Raw genomic sequence first — 15,636 nt, 5'->3', positions numbered from 1 at the left:
CCTGATTGCCCTAGCCAGAACTTCCAACACTATGCTGAACAGGAGTGGTGAGAGAGGGCATCCCTGTCTTTTGCCAGTTTTCAAAGGGAATGCTTCTAGTTTTTGCCCATTTGACTGAATTATTTTTAATGATGTCTCCTTGAGTTGCTGGTCCTTTTATTAGCTCGATCTAGTCTGCTGCTGAACCTCACTAGTTATTTTTCACTTCAGTTATTGTGTTCTTCAGTCCCATGATTTCTGTTTGGTACTTTCTTATATTTTCTGTCTGTCTGTTGAAATTCTCATTTTGTTCATACATGATTCTCTTGACCCTTGTGGGCATCTTTATGATAGTTATTTTGACTTTTCTGTCAGATAAATTGTATAACTTCATTTTGTTAAGGTTGTTGTCTGGAGATTTATCTTATTCCTTTGTTTGAATTATTTTTTTGATTCTTAATTTTCCTTGATGCTCTGCATTGGCATAGGTGTATTATCCAATTACACACACTGCATCCCGTCTGCCCAGACTCTGCTTGTACCAGAGAAGACCACCATCAATCAACCTGGCCAGAGATTCTACAGTTTCTACCAAAAACTGTTTCTCTTTACAAGGAGAAACAGACAGATGGGTTTTGTTGGTTTGTTTTTTTGAGACAGAGTCTTGTTCTATCACCCAGGCTGTAGTGCAGTGGCATACTCACAATGCACAGCAGTTTCAACCTCCCAGGCTCAAATTGATCCTTCTGCCTCAGCCTTTTCAGTAGCTGAGACTATAGACATGCACCACTCTGCTGGCTAATTTTTGTATTTTTTGTGGGGATGTGGTTTTGCCATGCTGTTCAGGCTGATCTTGAACTCCTGAACTCGGCCTTTCAAATATTCAAAGTACTTGGATTATAGGTGTGAGCCACTGTACCCCACTAGCTGTGCTTTTTGCGTGTTTGGTCTGTGCTGACCCACTGGGGGAAACTATGACATCTACCCGTCCAAGTCACTATTTCCATTATCCCTTATTTGTGGCAGACCAGTTAGAGTTGTAAGACTGGCAAATAGTTGCCAGTTCTTTGGGCAGTCCTGGCAAAGTTGGGGCATTGGATGCTCAGATAAACTCATTTTCTTCTCAGAGAGAAGCTGAGAGCTAATTTTTGTTTGTTTGTTTGTTTGTTTGTTTGTGGTTGTTGTTGCTGCTCATGTTATGCTGAGCACAAAGAAGACTTGGGACATCTGAGCAGCAGGGAAGCTTGTTTTCCCCATCTTTGTTTTCCCCAGCTAATATACTGTGCTGGTCCCATCAGAGATCCAAGACTGGCAAGACAGAAGCCAGACCTTTGCAGAGCCCTCTTGGAATCGTTGGGGTGATGCATGTGGAAACCAAGCCCTTTCTCCTCCGGGAGAAGCTGGAAGAAGGAAGGAATGAATCTCTTCCTGATTATATAGCACTGTGCCAGTGGTGGGGATTCTGGCGAGAGGGTGTTCTGGATCTCTCTTCTAGTTTTGGTCAGTCTGGTTTCACATTCACCTGGGCTGCAGGAGCCTTTCATTTAGTTTCTGGATTTCTCATAAAGGAAATTTGTTGATGATTTGTTCCCAAATTTGTGTTTTTTGGGGGGTAGAGTGTACAGGATTTTCTACTTTGCCATCATACTGATGTCACTTGTCATGTTCTTTTTATTGGAATTATTTCCTAAATTAAAGTGCTCCTTGGTATTCAATTTATCACTAGCATCACGATATCTTTGTTAGTAATAGGTTTTTCTTTCCTAATTACTTGCTAGTGTGTTATGAAGAATGGGATATTTTAATTGAAGAATTTACTGTGTTTGAATCCTGGTTTTCTGTCTTTAAATCTTGGTATATGTTGGGACTTTAGACCTAAGAGTGTATAACTAGTTATTTTAAGATATTATTACTTGGTATTCTTTTTTATGAGTAAATTGCCTACAAACTTTAAGATGATAAATCATTGGAATAGATGTTTGGATTAGCTACAAGATTTTTAGATTTTTAATATTTATATTAAGGATTATGTACAAACTGCTAATAATGTCTGCACACTACAAAAAAACTCAATTAAATTTTCTTTTTAAAAAGTGGTGATGAACTTGCAACTTGCATACAGGGTATGTTAACATACATGAGGACCATAGTGTTTTCACTGATGATGTGAAAACCAGAAGACACAAACGTGTTTTAAAAAGGAGGACTTTGTATTTAGGTGAAATGAAAACTCTGCTATACTAATTTCATCACATTGTATTCTAAATTATCTTCTGAGAATGTAAGAAGAGTGTTAATACACCAACTCCCTTAGCAGAACTTCACAAATAGTTGAATAAATCTATTTTTATATGAGTCACGTCAATTGCGTCAATTAGAGAATCAGTAACATTGATTGCCTCAAATACTTAAATTCCAATGCAAGTTTTATTTTTGTGTTCATTTCATGATGTCAAAGTCTTTGACAGTTGATTGTGTTAAAGTTAAACATATATTATAAATTCAGTTAAAATTAGTATTTTATTATTTTTAAATTTACTGAGACTTAGGCCGGGTGCGGTGCCTCACGCCTGTAATCTCAGCCCTTTGGGAGGCCGAGGCGGGTGGATCACGAGGTCAGGAGATCAAAACCATCGTGGCTAACATATGAAACACTGTCTCTACTAAAAATACAAAAAATTAGCCGGGCGTGGTGGTGGGCGCCTGTAGTCTCAGCTACTCCGGAGGCTGAGGCAGGAGAATGGCGTGAACCTGGGAGGCGGAGCTTACAGTGAGCCGAGATCGTGCCACTGCACTCTAACCTGGGTGACAGAGCAAGACTGTGTCTCAAAATAAATAAACAAAAAAATAAACAAACAAACAAATTTACTGAAGCTTGTTTTACTGAGAAAACCATAGCCCAGCATGTTAAAAAAAAAAAACAAAAAACCTTGTGCACCTACCTAAAAAAAGTGTATTCCCATAGTTTTTGCAGTGTTTTATAAGTATCAATTTTGTTGATAGTGTTAATTATTCACTATCATTACTTCCTGCTCACTTATTTTATCAACTACTCAAGAAAAGTGTTAAAATGCCCCAGTGCAGTTTCACATTTGTCTATTCTTTTCATCTTTTACTTTTATTTTTTGCTTCATGCAGTTTGAAGATATGTTATGAGCTGCATACATTTTGGATACTATGGGGTTTTTTTTAACCTTTTTTGATTCTTTTATTGATATGAAATCTCTCTCTTTTTCTCTGGTAATTTTCCTGTGTTAAAATTTACTTTGTCTATATGTATATCCTATGATTAGTGTGGCATGTTCTGCCTTTTAGCATCCTTTTACTTTTAAGTTACCAGTGTCTTTATATTTAAAGTAGACTACTAGTAAATAGCTTATGGTTGCATCTTGATGTTTTATAGTTTGAAAATCTCTATCCCTTAGTTGGAGTCTTTTAAGCATTAGACCATTTATGTTTAGTACAATTATTCACTTGATCAAACTTTGTCTACCATATTGCTATATATATATATATATATAAAATTGAATCCACCTGTTAATTGTTCCTTTTATTTTACCATCATTTTTTCTCTTCTGTTAGCTTATTAGCTATACCTCTTTTGGGAGGAAAGGAAAGCATTTGCTCTAACACTTGTAACGTGTATCTTTAGCTTATGAAAACCTGTCATATGTCAAATAGACAAACCTATCATTAAATAATATAATACCACCTCACATATAATGTAAGAACCTTCTAATAGTATATTTCCATTTCCTCCTTCAGGTCTTTGGGGCATGTTTTCATTTATCTTACTTTTACATATGTTATAAACATCACAACCCTTTTTAAAAAACTATAAACTTAATATTTAAAATCTTTTAAATATTTGAAAGTGAGCAAAGGCCACAAATTAAAATTTAATATTAAAGATAAAATTATTTATTTTGTGATAAAATACAAATGTAAATTTTGGTGGTACATAACCTCATAATAAAAACAAATCTCTTACAAAATTAAAAAACAGAAATGTACTAGGAATTGGTTGTTATGAACACAGAATTCATAACTGCAACCAATAAAATTGTAATATTTACCCATCACAATAGAACTGTTGTTAAAATATACAAATATTTTACATGTAATTGAAATAATTGAGCTAAGTGGTGTGTGTTTCTGGGTGTGGTTGTGAGAGACACAGAGAGAGAGTGAGAGAGAGAGAAAATAAAGCTGATTCAAAAAATTAATGAAAGAATATAATATGCCAGTGCCATGTTCTCTTTATCCTGATCATTGTCAATAAGTCCTAGAAAGGTTTGAGTTTTTTGAAGTACTATTTTGCAAATAAACCAAAATGCCCTACTATGATACTGAATGATTTTGAAAATAAAACCTTTACATTTTGATAGCTATTCATTAAAATCCATTGAAAATCTTAAAGTGTTCAGTTAGTAGAGTGCTAACAATCTTCAGCCTTTAGAATTTTAAGTAAATAGCAATTATTGAAAACAATAAACAGGAAGACATTTAAGTGTGATTTCTTTAAAAGAATGAAAATTTCAAACTTTAATATTTTGGTATGCCTTGACTTGTTGAAGAAAGGATCTTTTGATAGTTATTTTTAATTGGATTACATGTCCACTTTATTCTGGGATAGAATAAAGTTAAGAAAATGTTTATTTAATATAAATTATATATAAATAAAATTGTATTTATAAAATTTATTTTGTATATAATTATACAGCTTGTAGATAAATATTTCAAAAAATTATAATTTTAGAAAACTTGTTTGACAAGTTTCATATTATAAAAGTGTGTCAAAAAATGTATTCTGAAAAGAAGTTAAAATTCAATACATGTGAAAATATTTGAGCTGACATGTTTACATATTGCTTAATGAAAATAAAAATTAAATGGAAATTTTTCTTCATTTCAGAGAATTAACCCTAAGCTTACCAGGTAGCTTAACACCTATAAAAAGGAAATTTTCGCCGGGCGCGGTGGCTCACGCCTGTAATCCTAGCACTTTGGGAGGCCGAGGCGGGCGGATCACAAGGTCAGGAGATCAAGACCACGGTGAAACCCCGTCTCTACTAAAAATACAAAAAATTAGCCAGGCGTGGTAGTGGGCGCCTGTAGTCCCAGCTACTCAGGAGGCTGAGGCAGGAGAATGGCGTGAACCCGGGAGGCGGAGCTTGCAGTGAGCCGAGATCGTGCCACTGCACTCCAGCCTGGGGGACACAGCGAGACTCCGTTTCAAAAAAAAAAAAAATAAAATAAAAATAAAAAAAAAATAAAATAAAGAGGAAATTTTCTCAATTAAAAATAGTATGGCTTATGATGACATCAGTTGAGCTACCGACAGTTTAAAATATATAAAAATGTTTCTAGCAATACTAATAAAAATAAGAATATATTGAAAAAACACATTCTTTAGAAAACATAGTAAAAAAGGCATTAAATGTGGCTAAGAAACCAATTAAAGAATGAAAATGTGTAACACAAATGATTATTTTGCATGTTATTTTAATATTCAGGAAATTCGCATAAAGAAGATGCTTTTGTACACAGATATGTCATTTTAATTTTTTAGAAATTATTTTATTTTTAAAATAGTTTTGTATAGATAACTATTTTGAGACATGCATCAATATAATATCAATTATGTTACTCAATACATATTATAATTATTTAATTTTATTTAGTTTTTGCTTCTTGTTTCATGCTTAACAATTTTTTCAGTTTCAATAACAAAGTCCTCAGATTTTGATACACATGTTACTATTTGAAAACTATTTTTGCATCTACTCTCCTCTTAGCCTGTGTTCCCTAAAGGGTAAGAATGTCATCCTTGATATGTGTGTCCCCATAACTTGGCACGGCATATGGTACTTGGTACTTAGTAAATATTTAATGAATCTGATTGAATGGGTAAATTTTGTAAAAATGTAAAACTAAAAGCACACAAATACTGTATACTGTCAGTTAGAAGTAATGTGAAACCATTTTTACATAATTTCTCTCTTTTTTTTTTTTACTTATATTGGTCATCTCCATATACTAGAATTCTATTTCAAATCGACTCATATACTTTTCTATAATCTTTGGATGTGAAATGAGTTTCTTGTACAGATCCTTTTGACAGTCTTCAAGCTAACAGGCCTTTGATTCCACAAAACATATCATTGATTGTACCCTCACTTTTGTAAGCATCCTAGAGCATAAGAATCTATGAAAGCAGGGCTGTGTTGTTCCTGTCAATATCTCCAAAATCAAGCATGATACCTGGTTCAATAATTTTTTGGTATAATAAATAAATGCATATGCATTTTTAAAAAAGAGATTTCTATATACTTGGAAGTGTATTACAACACTGGTTTTGAGGTTTCGTTTCCATACCATGCATTAAGCAGCTTTGTTTCTCTCCTGGGTTGACGGGAATGTGTCTGTCATGCTGCCATCAACTTTAACCTGACTTGCCATATCATTAGATGTATCCTTAGTAACATAATGAAATTCTAAAGATAGCCACATTTCTGAGTAGCTGGCAGAATGTGGGCCTAATAATGATGTTGAACATTCTTTATAAAATTGATGGATCATGTACAAAGCAAGGGCTCAATCAAGGGCAAAATTCTCCAGGGTGAAATCCACCTCTAGGTTACCATCTGCATTTCAAATATTTTCTGATTGATTTGACTCTGGATGGGATTTTTCTCACAGGTTAAGTATTCCCATTACCCATCTTGGTTTTCTTATAGATAGTGAAGTGGAGAATACAGTGTCATTTTTAGCCAATAGAAAAATATAAGGGAATAAAGCTGAAAGAGAGGGATGTAAGAAATTGTGAATACCAAATTTGGACCATGACCTTGCTAAGTCTCCTGACACACTGCAAAAAATATAAAATTACTTCTTAAAAAACCTATACAGTGCATATTAAAATCTACTTGTCTTTTTTTATTTCAGAATTATATTTTCATAGAATTGTGAATGTAATTGTTAGAATAAAAATTTAATATTTTGTCTGATTCTAAATAAAACAGATGAAATATTCCTAGACCAAGTTTTTTGTGTTTTTTTAGTTTTTTGTTGTTGTTGTTGTTGTTTTGAGATAGAGTCTCACTCTGTTGCCCAGGCTGGAGTGCAGTGGTTTGAGCTTGGCTCACTGCAAGCTCCACCTCCCGGGTTCACGCCTTTCTCCTGCCTCAGCCTCCTGAGTAGCTGGGACTACAGGTGCCTGCCATCACGCCCGGCTAAATTTTTGTATTTTTAGTAGAGACAGGGTTTCTCATCGTGTTAGCCAGGATGGTCTCAATCTCCTGACCTCGTAATTTGCCCTCCTCGGCCTCCCAAAGTACTGGGATTACAGGCCTGATCTACCGCGCCCCACCCCTAGGCCAGTTTTACAGATGAGGCAGGAAAGATTCAGGGAACTAATACCAGGGATTAGCATCTTTTCTTAATATGGTGCACTAAGTCTAAGTCTCCTGCTTCTGATATCATTACTCATCCAACTGTATGAAATCCAAGATTTTTCTTCTTTGAAAGGTCTTGAAATAAACAAGTTTATACCAAAAACTTGATTTCCTGAACAGAAAGGACACATAAGAACTTACGAGTGATTTCAGTATATTTATTCTTTGTTATACCAAGCAATGCAATAAGAAAACTGGAGTGTTTGTTTGTTTGTTTGTTTGTTTTGCTTTTGTCACCACAATGGTAGTTCAACTTATCTCTGACTTCAAGTAATCATCCATATTTCAGTTGAAAACTACATATGCACCAGCTAGGCTTGTGAAATCTATATTAAGTGAAGTGCATATTTCTAACGAAATTATATTCCCATATTTCTAATGAAATTATATCTCCAATTAGATGGAAGCAAAGATAAAATAAGTGAGAAGTATATTTACAGTAGCAATAATGAGAACTCAGTTATATTTTGTAGTAGTTAGTGCCATCTGTTTTTTTTTCCTGAACAAACCGTAGATTATTCATAACAGATTAAAGCAATTAAAATGTAATGTAAATATTGTTATAGCACACTTGACATAAACATCTCCTGGCTTCAAAATAATACCATATTATAAATAAACCTTCAGCATACACTGAAATGACAAATGACAGTTTCATTCATTCATTCATTCACTCATTTTTAACTATAGTGAAAAGTTCTCTTACAATTCTTATACAGATGGACAGTTGATTTCTTCCTAGGGCATAGCAAAGCTAGATTTGATAAGGACATATTACTTAATGATGAATGCTATGAACTCTTTCAGTGGATTTAGATCAGTGATGAAGATTGATGGTATTGTAAAAACAATTTCTAAGTAACATATGTTTTCTCAGATAAGCATACATTCTTTTATAATAATTCAAACAGATTCCTTAAAAACAATTAGAATAAAACAACATATCTTGAAAAATTGTTTCTACTATGTATAAGCAGTTATAAAATTGCATTACTTTTACATGTCTATCTTTTTTTCACATTCAGGGTAATGAGAATTTTAAAGAAAAAATTGCCATGGGCACAGTTATTTGTTTTTAGCGGAAGAAAAAAAGTTCTATTTTGAAAGTAAAAATTTATCATAGCAAATTTATTTCTAATTTATTATAACAATCAGAAAAACTCATTTCATTAGAAATAAATGCTACCATATAAAGTAAAATAACTGGCATAAAAATAGAATAAAAACTAGAAGATTTTATAATTTTGCTAATGTTCACTCTATTTCCTATGCCAGTGATTTTTACCTTCTATTTTGAATATATTTCTAAAACATATTTTTATCTGGTTATAATAAATTAGAAGTACATTTGCAATGACATCAAGTGTCTAGGGAAAATTTACATAGGTGAAATTTTATACTTATTTTTTACATTTTTACTTTCCAAATCAGAAGATTGAAAGGTTTTATAATTTTGCAATATTTTGGACATGGTAAGTTGAGGAACCTACTAGATATCTAAGTACAGAAGTTAAATAGGCACTTGAAGAGAATGGTTAAGAGCTCAGAAAAAAAGTTAAGGCTGGATATATACATTTCAGGGACATCAAGCTAAAAATAATATTTAAACTTGTGAAGTTATTTACTGAGAAATTGTGGAAAGAAGGGATAAGAGCATTAAGGACTAATTCCTAAGGTGCTCCAGCCCTCAGTCATCAGGTTATCAAGTAACAAAAGCAAAAGATACCAAAAGAGAGACGCTAATAAGCCAGAAAGAAAACCAGATTAGACCGATGAATTGGAGGCCAGAAAACAAAACAAAACAAAACAAAAAAAAAAAGCGCTTGAAGAAGGAAGGAATAGTCAGCTCTAATAAATGTTGCTGAAAGGTTTTTGAAAGAAAGCATAAAAGTTACCACTGGATTTGGCAGCCTGGACTTAAAAATAGTGGAATAGAGGAAAGACTGACAATAAAACTGGAGACAATTGTATAGAAACTTCTCTCAGGAGATATATGTAATAGATTTTCTATTAAAGAAAGCAAAGAAATGGGAAAGCAGCTGAAAGAGGATGGGGATATTATAAAGTTTTGTTTGTTTATTTTAGATAGAAGATATAAGCCACAATTACAAGCTGTTGAGAATGATCCAGTATAGTACTGTACATGCGAATGAGAATGATCCAATGTGCTAGTAATGCAGAGGAGATTAAAAACATTTAGAAATGAAGTCCTTAACAGTGTTTAATATCAGCAACACAGGAGCTAGGGTTGGCTTTTTATAGAACAAGGCCAACTTCTCCATTTTAAAAGATGGGGAACAAAATATGGATGAAAATACCAGTGGAGTGATCGATTTGATGGTGTTAAGAAGAGAGTGCTTTTATCTATTGCTTTGCCCTCTCAAAAAATTATAAAGAAGAAATAAAACAAAATAAGGGATGAGAAGGAGAAAGAGTGAAAAAGCAGTTGGAGTGGAAATGTTCTTCATATTGTAGTTACTTTAAAATGTTATTTGGCATATATTTGGCATATACATGGCTAAACTTGGAGATGTATATGAATAAATTTTATTTCTATTATTTTTAATAACCACAAGTATAACCTTGCATCTTTCTTTTCTGCTTTCCATTATAATAAAAATGTAGGCAGCAACATATTTTTATGTGTAATAAAGGGATGCAAATAGTTCAACATTTCTTGCCTTTCCATTTCAAATTGGTCTAATTGTTTTCAGTCAGTTCTTTCCTCAATAAACAGCTGTCAGAGTTCCACTAGTAGGATATGGCTTTATGTTATTTCTGGAATGGGATAGGTTTGTGCTGAGACAACACATTGTAGTGATGAAGAGCCCTGCTGGTTGAGTTCAAATTCCAGGCCTGCTAAGAACATGCACTTAAGATCTCTGAGACCTTAAGATCTCATTTTGCCCATTTAAAAATGGGGTGACAATACCACTTTGTAAGGATTCTGTGTTTTAGCTTAAGAGTGTAAATTGAGCTGCTAGTCAAGTGCTTTGCACACTATATGCTCTAAATAGAGACAGTGATCATTGCTATTATCATTATTTTATTAGTCTCTATTCTAAATTAATTGTCTTTTTAAAGTTTCTCTTTCTTAGATAGTCTTTATTCAATTTGATATATAACAATAGAACCCTATTTAGTAAAGCTGTAATGTTGATATCTGTGCAAATATTTTTAAAGAAATTAATACATTTAAGATGTTATAAATGTGTATATTTTTGGACTACTTTTGTCAAAATAATAGGTGGATAATTGCTCGTCTGATTTTAAAATGGCACTTAAAGATTAATAGCATGTTTTAGAGACTTCCACTTAAATAATCATATCTTGAATTTTATGCTCTATTCAACACTTAAGCACATTTTATTACAAAGGCTTTATGACTTTTATTTTAAAAATGTCCCTTGGATATGGTTTTATATCTGCATTTGTACTTTAACTGTCCTTAAGTAATTGTACGATGTTGGGGAAGCACCTTAGCCTTTTTAAGCCTCAATTTTATCAATGGAAACATATGGGTAATAATAGTTCTCAGACTTCCTGTGAATCGAGATGTAGTTCATAGCATGGTATTTTAAATGTAGAAAGTGCTCAATAAGTATTATATATTAGCATTCTTAGCCATTCATGTATACTTCTATTTATATACTTTTTCTGTGTGACTACTATTCTTTCTAATGAATGTTAAACTAATTTAAGGAGTACAATCTACATCTGTGTAACAGACTAGCCACTGGATAATTCCTAGACTAACCAAAATGAAATTGGCCAGCCCTTTTGAGACGAAGAAAACAAGACAGGGAAGTAATCTTTTATTGACAGTTTCATGGGATTTTACAGGTCAAACACGAATTATATTTGGGTGTTATAACATATAAGCCTATTATTCACTTTCAAGAATGTTCCTTTTATGATATTATTACAGGTGAGACAACAAGGTTGTTATCTTTGTTGGAATTTCTGCTTACTTTGAATATTTATGTTAGGGAAAAGGAGACATGAATGGCAGACTTAAAATCTAATAAAACAAAGATACAGATATTCATTTTACCAAATAAATCTGAACCAATTTGAAATAAGACGTTTAGAAAATGAGTGAATTACCCACGGTTAATACATTGGCAGTCAGTATAGTATTTTCTGACATATACTTTTAAATTTTTACATATTTAAAATAGTTGATAAATTAAAATGCTTAATTGCCAAACAAGTCCTCATTCTATAGAAATATTCTATATGTTGTTCCAGAACAGGAGGTGATAAAGATGATCAAACCTCTACTTAAAAATTTGTATAAAAACAATAACAAAAATAAGATACAAATAAGGATTATGTATTTTGAGAATTATATGAATCAAAAAAATGAGGAGTACATATAAAATACAAATAATTAATGTATTTTAAAATGTATGATCAATGAAGTTGTTTTAATATTATATAATTGCTTTTTTAATCATTCTAATTATGTGAGATTATCTAACTTCTAATTTGAAAGGAAATATAACATAGCTTCTTAAATTGTTATTTCCTTCACTGGTTACAGTTTCTATTTAATACAGATGAAGAATGATTGATGTTAAAATTATTATAATTTTGCCTACCTACAACACAGAGTATAAAGAGCATGAAAATCAAACTTTGAATAAGTTAAGAAAAAAAAAAAGACAATAGCATTTACATGAAGTAATTGTTCCTGTGTGTATTTAACTAACTGCTTTAAGAACTCAAGTAATTCCAAGAGGGAAAATTTTTTTTTGGTCTTTCATTAAACCGCATCATTCTTTCTTGTTCTTTAAAATCTTACTCCTAATTTGTTTGTTAATTGAAAGAAAAAGGAACTTGAGGGATTTACTCCCTCTTCTCCTTCAAGTCAACTAAGCCCAAAGGCAAATGTGTATTCTCACATATTGTATATTAGCTGTCAAATCAAAACCTTATTTTAGCTATTACATCCCACTTTAAATCTTTCAGCCCAGTAATTCTGACAGTAGCGTAAAAACACTGTTTTCCCATCATACTTAGCCTTTTTTCCTGTCGTACTCAGCTAAAATATGATGATATTGACTTCTTTCATTTCAATATGTTTTTCTTACATTGTTGCACAAACATTTTTATTTTTGAGAATGTACATCTTAAGCTGAAAGCTTCCTGTGTCCAGTACACTGGAAATCTCAAATAAAACAAGTATTTTTCATAATCTTTTATATTATTCCTGTTATTCCATTTGAAAGCTATAACACTTTTCACATTTATGTCACTTCTTTCTAATAAAAACATCCTAAATGTAAACCTTGTGTGTCGAACATCACTCTCCACTTATAAAACCAATCCACAGGTGATATGATTTGGCTGTGTGCCACCACCCAAATCTCATTTCTAATTGTAATCCCCACGTGTCAATGGAGGGGCTTGTTAGGAGGTGATTGAATCATGGGAGCGGACTTTTCCCTTACTCTTCTCTTGATAGTGAGTGTGTTCTCATGAGATCTGGTTATTTGGGAGTGTGTGGCACTTTCCCCTTCACTCTCTCCTTCTCTGCCATGGTAAGATGTGCTTGCTTCCCCTTTGCCTTCTGCCATGATTGTAAGTTTCCTGAGTTTCCTAGCCATGTTTCCTACTAAACCTACAGAACTGTAAGTCAATTAAACTTCTCTTCTTCATAAATTACCCAGTCCCAGGTAGTTATTTATAGCAGTGTGAAAACAGATTAATACAACAGGTCAATTTTAATTTGGGTGGAAACCATTCCAGAGCAAATCAAGAAAAATTTAATAGGTAAGTTTCTCACACACATAAACATAAAACATTTTTTATAAAAGATCTCTATCCATACTGGAAGACTATAATTGCTCAGATTCTTTGATGCATGATGCTCTGTTTAGTGCTCTGTTGAGAAACACTGATGGATATTACAAAATAAATTCACTTATAAATTTAGTGCAGTCGGACAATCATGGCTCACTGTAGCCTTGACCTCCTAGGCTCAAGCTATCCTCTCACCTCAGCCTCTCAAGTAGTTGGGACTGCAGGCATGCGCCACCATGCTGGGCTAATTTTTTTTTTTTTTTTTTTTGGAGAGACAGAGTCTCACTTAGTTACCCAGGCTGGTCTCAAACTCCTTGCATTTTGAAATCCTCTTGCCCTGATGTCCCAAAGTGCTGGGATTACAGGTGTGAGTCACTATACCTGGCCTCTAATTTTAAAATGTTGTCACTTCAAGAATGTTACATAAAATAATTAAACAGTAGATCATATTTGTATATTGTATTGTTTGCACTCAGCCCAATTCCCTTGAAATCCATCCAAGTCATATATATGAATCATTCTTTTTTATAACTGAGTAATATTCCATGGTGTGGATTTACCATCATTTAATCATTTACCTGTTGAATGACATTTGGGTTGTTCCTAGTTATTAGCAACTATGAATAAAGTTGTTATGAATATTTGTGTACAGGCTTTCATGTAAATATAAGTTTTATTTTCTTTTGGATAAATATTCAAGAGTGCAATTGTTGTGGTATATAGTAAGTGAATGATTAGTTTTGTAAGAAAGTGCCATAATCCTTTCCAGAGTGGTTGTACCACTTTACATTCCTACCAGCAATGCATGAATTATCCAGTTTTCTCCGTAATCTCATGAGCATTTGTTGTTATCATACTTTTTTTGTAAAAAATTGAGCCAATTTGAAATGTATGTAGTAATATCTCATTGTGGTTTTAATTTGCATTTCCCTATTAGTGATGTTGAACATCTTTTCATGTGTTTTCTGATATTGTTTTCAATGAAATGTCTTTTGCTCATTTTGTAACTGGATAGATTGTTAATTTTCTTCTTCTCCTTTTTTTTTTCTTTGAGTTTTGAGAGTTCTTTATATATCCTAGCTACAAGTCCTCTGCGAATATGTTCCAAACAAGTGTATTTTCCCAGTATGATGCTTTCTTTTTATACTCTTCAGTGTCTTTTAAAACACATTTAATAATGTTGAGTAAATCTAGTATTTGGCAACTAAAATACTACACCACTTCTTCAAATAAGTTAACACATAAATTCTATAAAATATAGCAAAATCATTTATTGTATAGCATTTAAAAATTGACCCAACAATTTTAAAAATTGATTTTCTAAAACACATGGATATATGAAATTGATTTTGGTAGTTATCAAAACTAAAATTTTGCCTCTGTCTTTTGGTAGGTTCTGTTGCCACTGCGTGTCGTGACCCAGGGGTCCCCATGAATGGGACTCGAAATGGGGATGGAAGAGAACCTGGGGACACTGTCGTTTTTCAATGTGACCCAGGATATGAACTTCAAGGAGAGGAAAGAATAACCTGCATTCAGGTAGAAAATCGGTACTTCTGGCAGCCCAGCCCACCAGTCTGTATAGGTATGAATTAAAGAACAATTAAAATTTTATATAAACATAAAACAATGGTTAAAAACTGGTATTGATGTCTTAAGAACCATATTCGACAACAGATTCTATATGAGAGTCCAAGATTTCAGAGGATTATTAACCTCCCCAGAATGTACAAGATTGTAAAATGATTATTATTTTTCCATGGGGTAAAGACTGATGATTTCATTAATTTTTTAATGATTCTAAGATCCTAAAACAGTTATGAATGAAAGCTCTTGAAAAATTCTATCATCCTTCATTTACTATTTAACCATAGTTTTCCATTGCTTTTAAATTTTAAAGAGTGGATTCAGACTCCATATTAAAATGAGTCATATTGATCTTGTCTCTAAAATGGTTATTTCATTTAAGAAAGAAAATATTGTCAGAATCTATATCAGAATTTCCAAGCTTTGTCTTTCCATTTAATTAATGTAATCCAAAAGAATATTGGTTTTTATTTGGAAGATCTAAGAAATTGTAGCAGCCTGGATCATACTTCCAGCTGTCTTTTGTCTCTGTACTCTGTTATTGAATCTCCAAGTCAGACTCTAGAAAATTAAAACACAAATTATTATTGGGTCTGAGAAAGACTTAGAGGAATGCCCCACTTTTGGAATAAAAATAGAAAATCTGCTACATAATTAAACTAGTTTAATCTTAAACTTTTTTGTTCTGTTCAGGTGCTTTAGTATTTGTGTCATCTTGAATTTACAACACATTTTGAACAAACTATGTTTTCTCTACTGAAAATTTTGTTTATTTACGTACTCTCTCTTACTGCACTGTAAGCAA

At 32.7% G+C, this 15,636-nt stretch overlaps 1 protein-coding gene across 6 annotated transcripts in view; it reads left to right on the top strand.

Moving 5' to 3' along the window:
* CSMD3 (CUB and Sushi multiple domains 3) overlaps positions 1 to 15,636 on the top strand; it is a 1,225,248-nt gene that overhangs the window by 908,855 nt on the left and 300,757 nt on the right. For all 6 annotated transcript variants that reach the window (XM_045398613.2, XM_045398612.2, XM_045398610.2 and 3 more), the window contains one exon: positions 14,638 to 14,829. In XM_045398613.2, the coding sequence (XP_045254548.2) occupies positions 14,638 to 14,829 (192 nt within the window). The remainder of the gene's footprint in view (positions 1 to 14,637; positions 14,830 to 15,636) is intronic.

This window comes from Macaca fascicularis, chromosome 8, assembly GCF_037993035.2.
Source record: "Macaca fascicularis isolate 582-1 chromosome 8, T2T-MFA8v1.1".
NCBI classification, from domain to species: domain Eukaryota; kingdom Metazoa; phylum Chordata; class Mammalia; order Primates; family Cercopithecidae; genus Macaca; species Macaca fascicularis.
The sequence above is the reverse complement of the archived record's forward strand: the minus strand, read 5'-3'. Positions and strand labels throughout refer to the sequence as shown.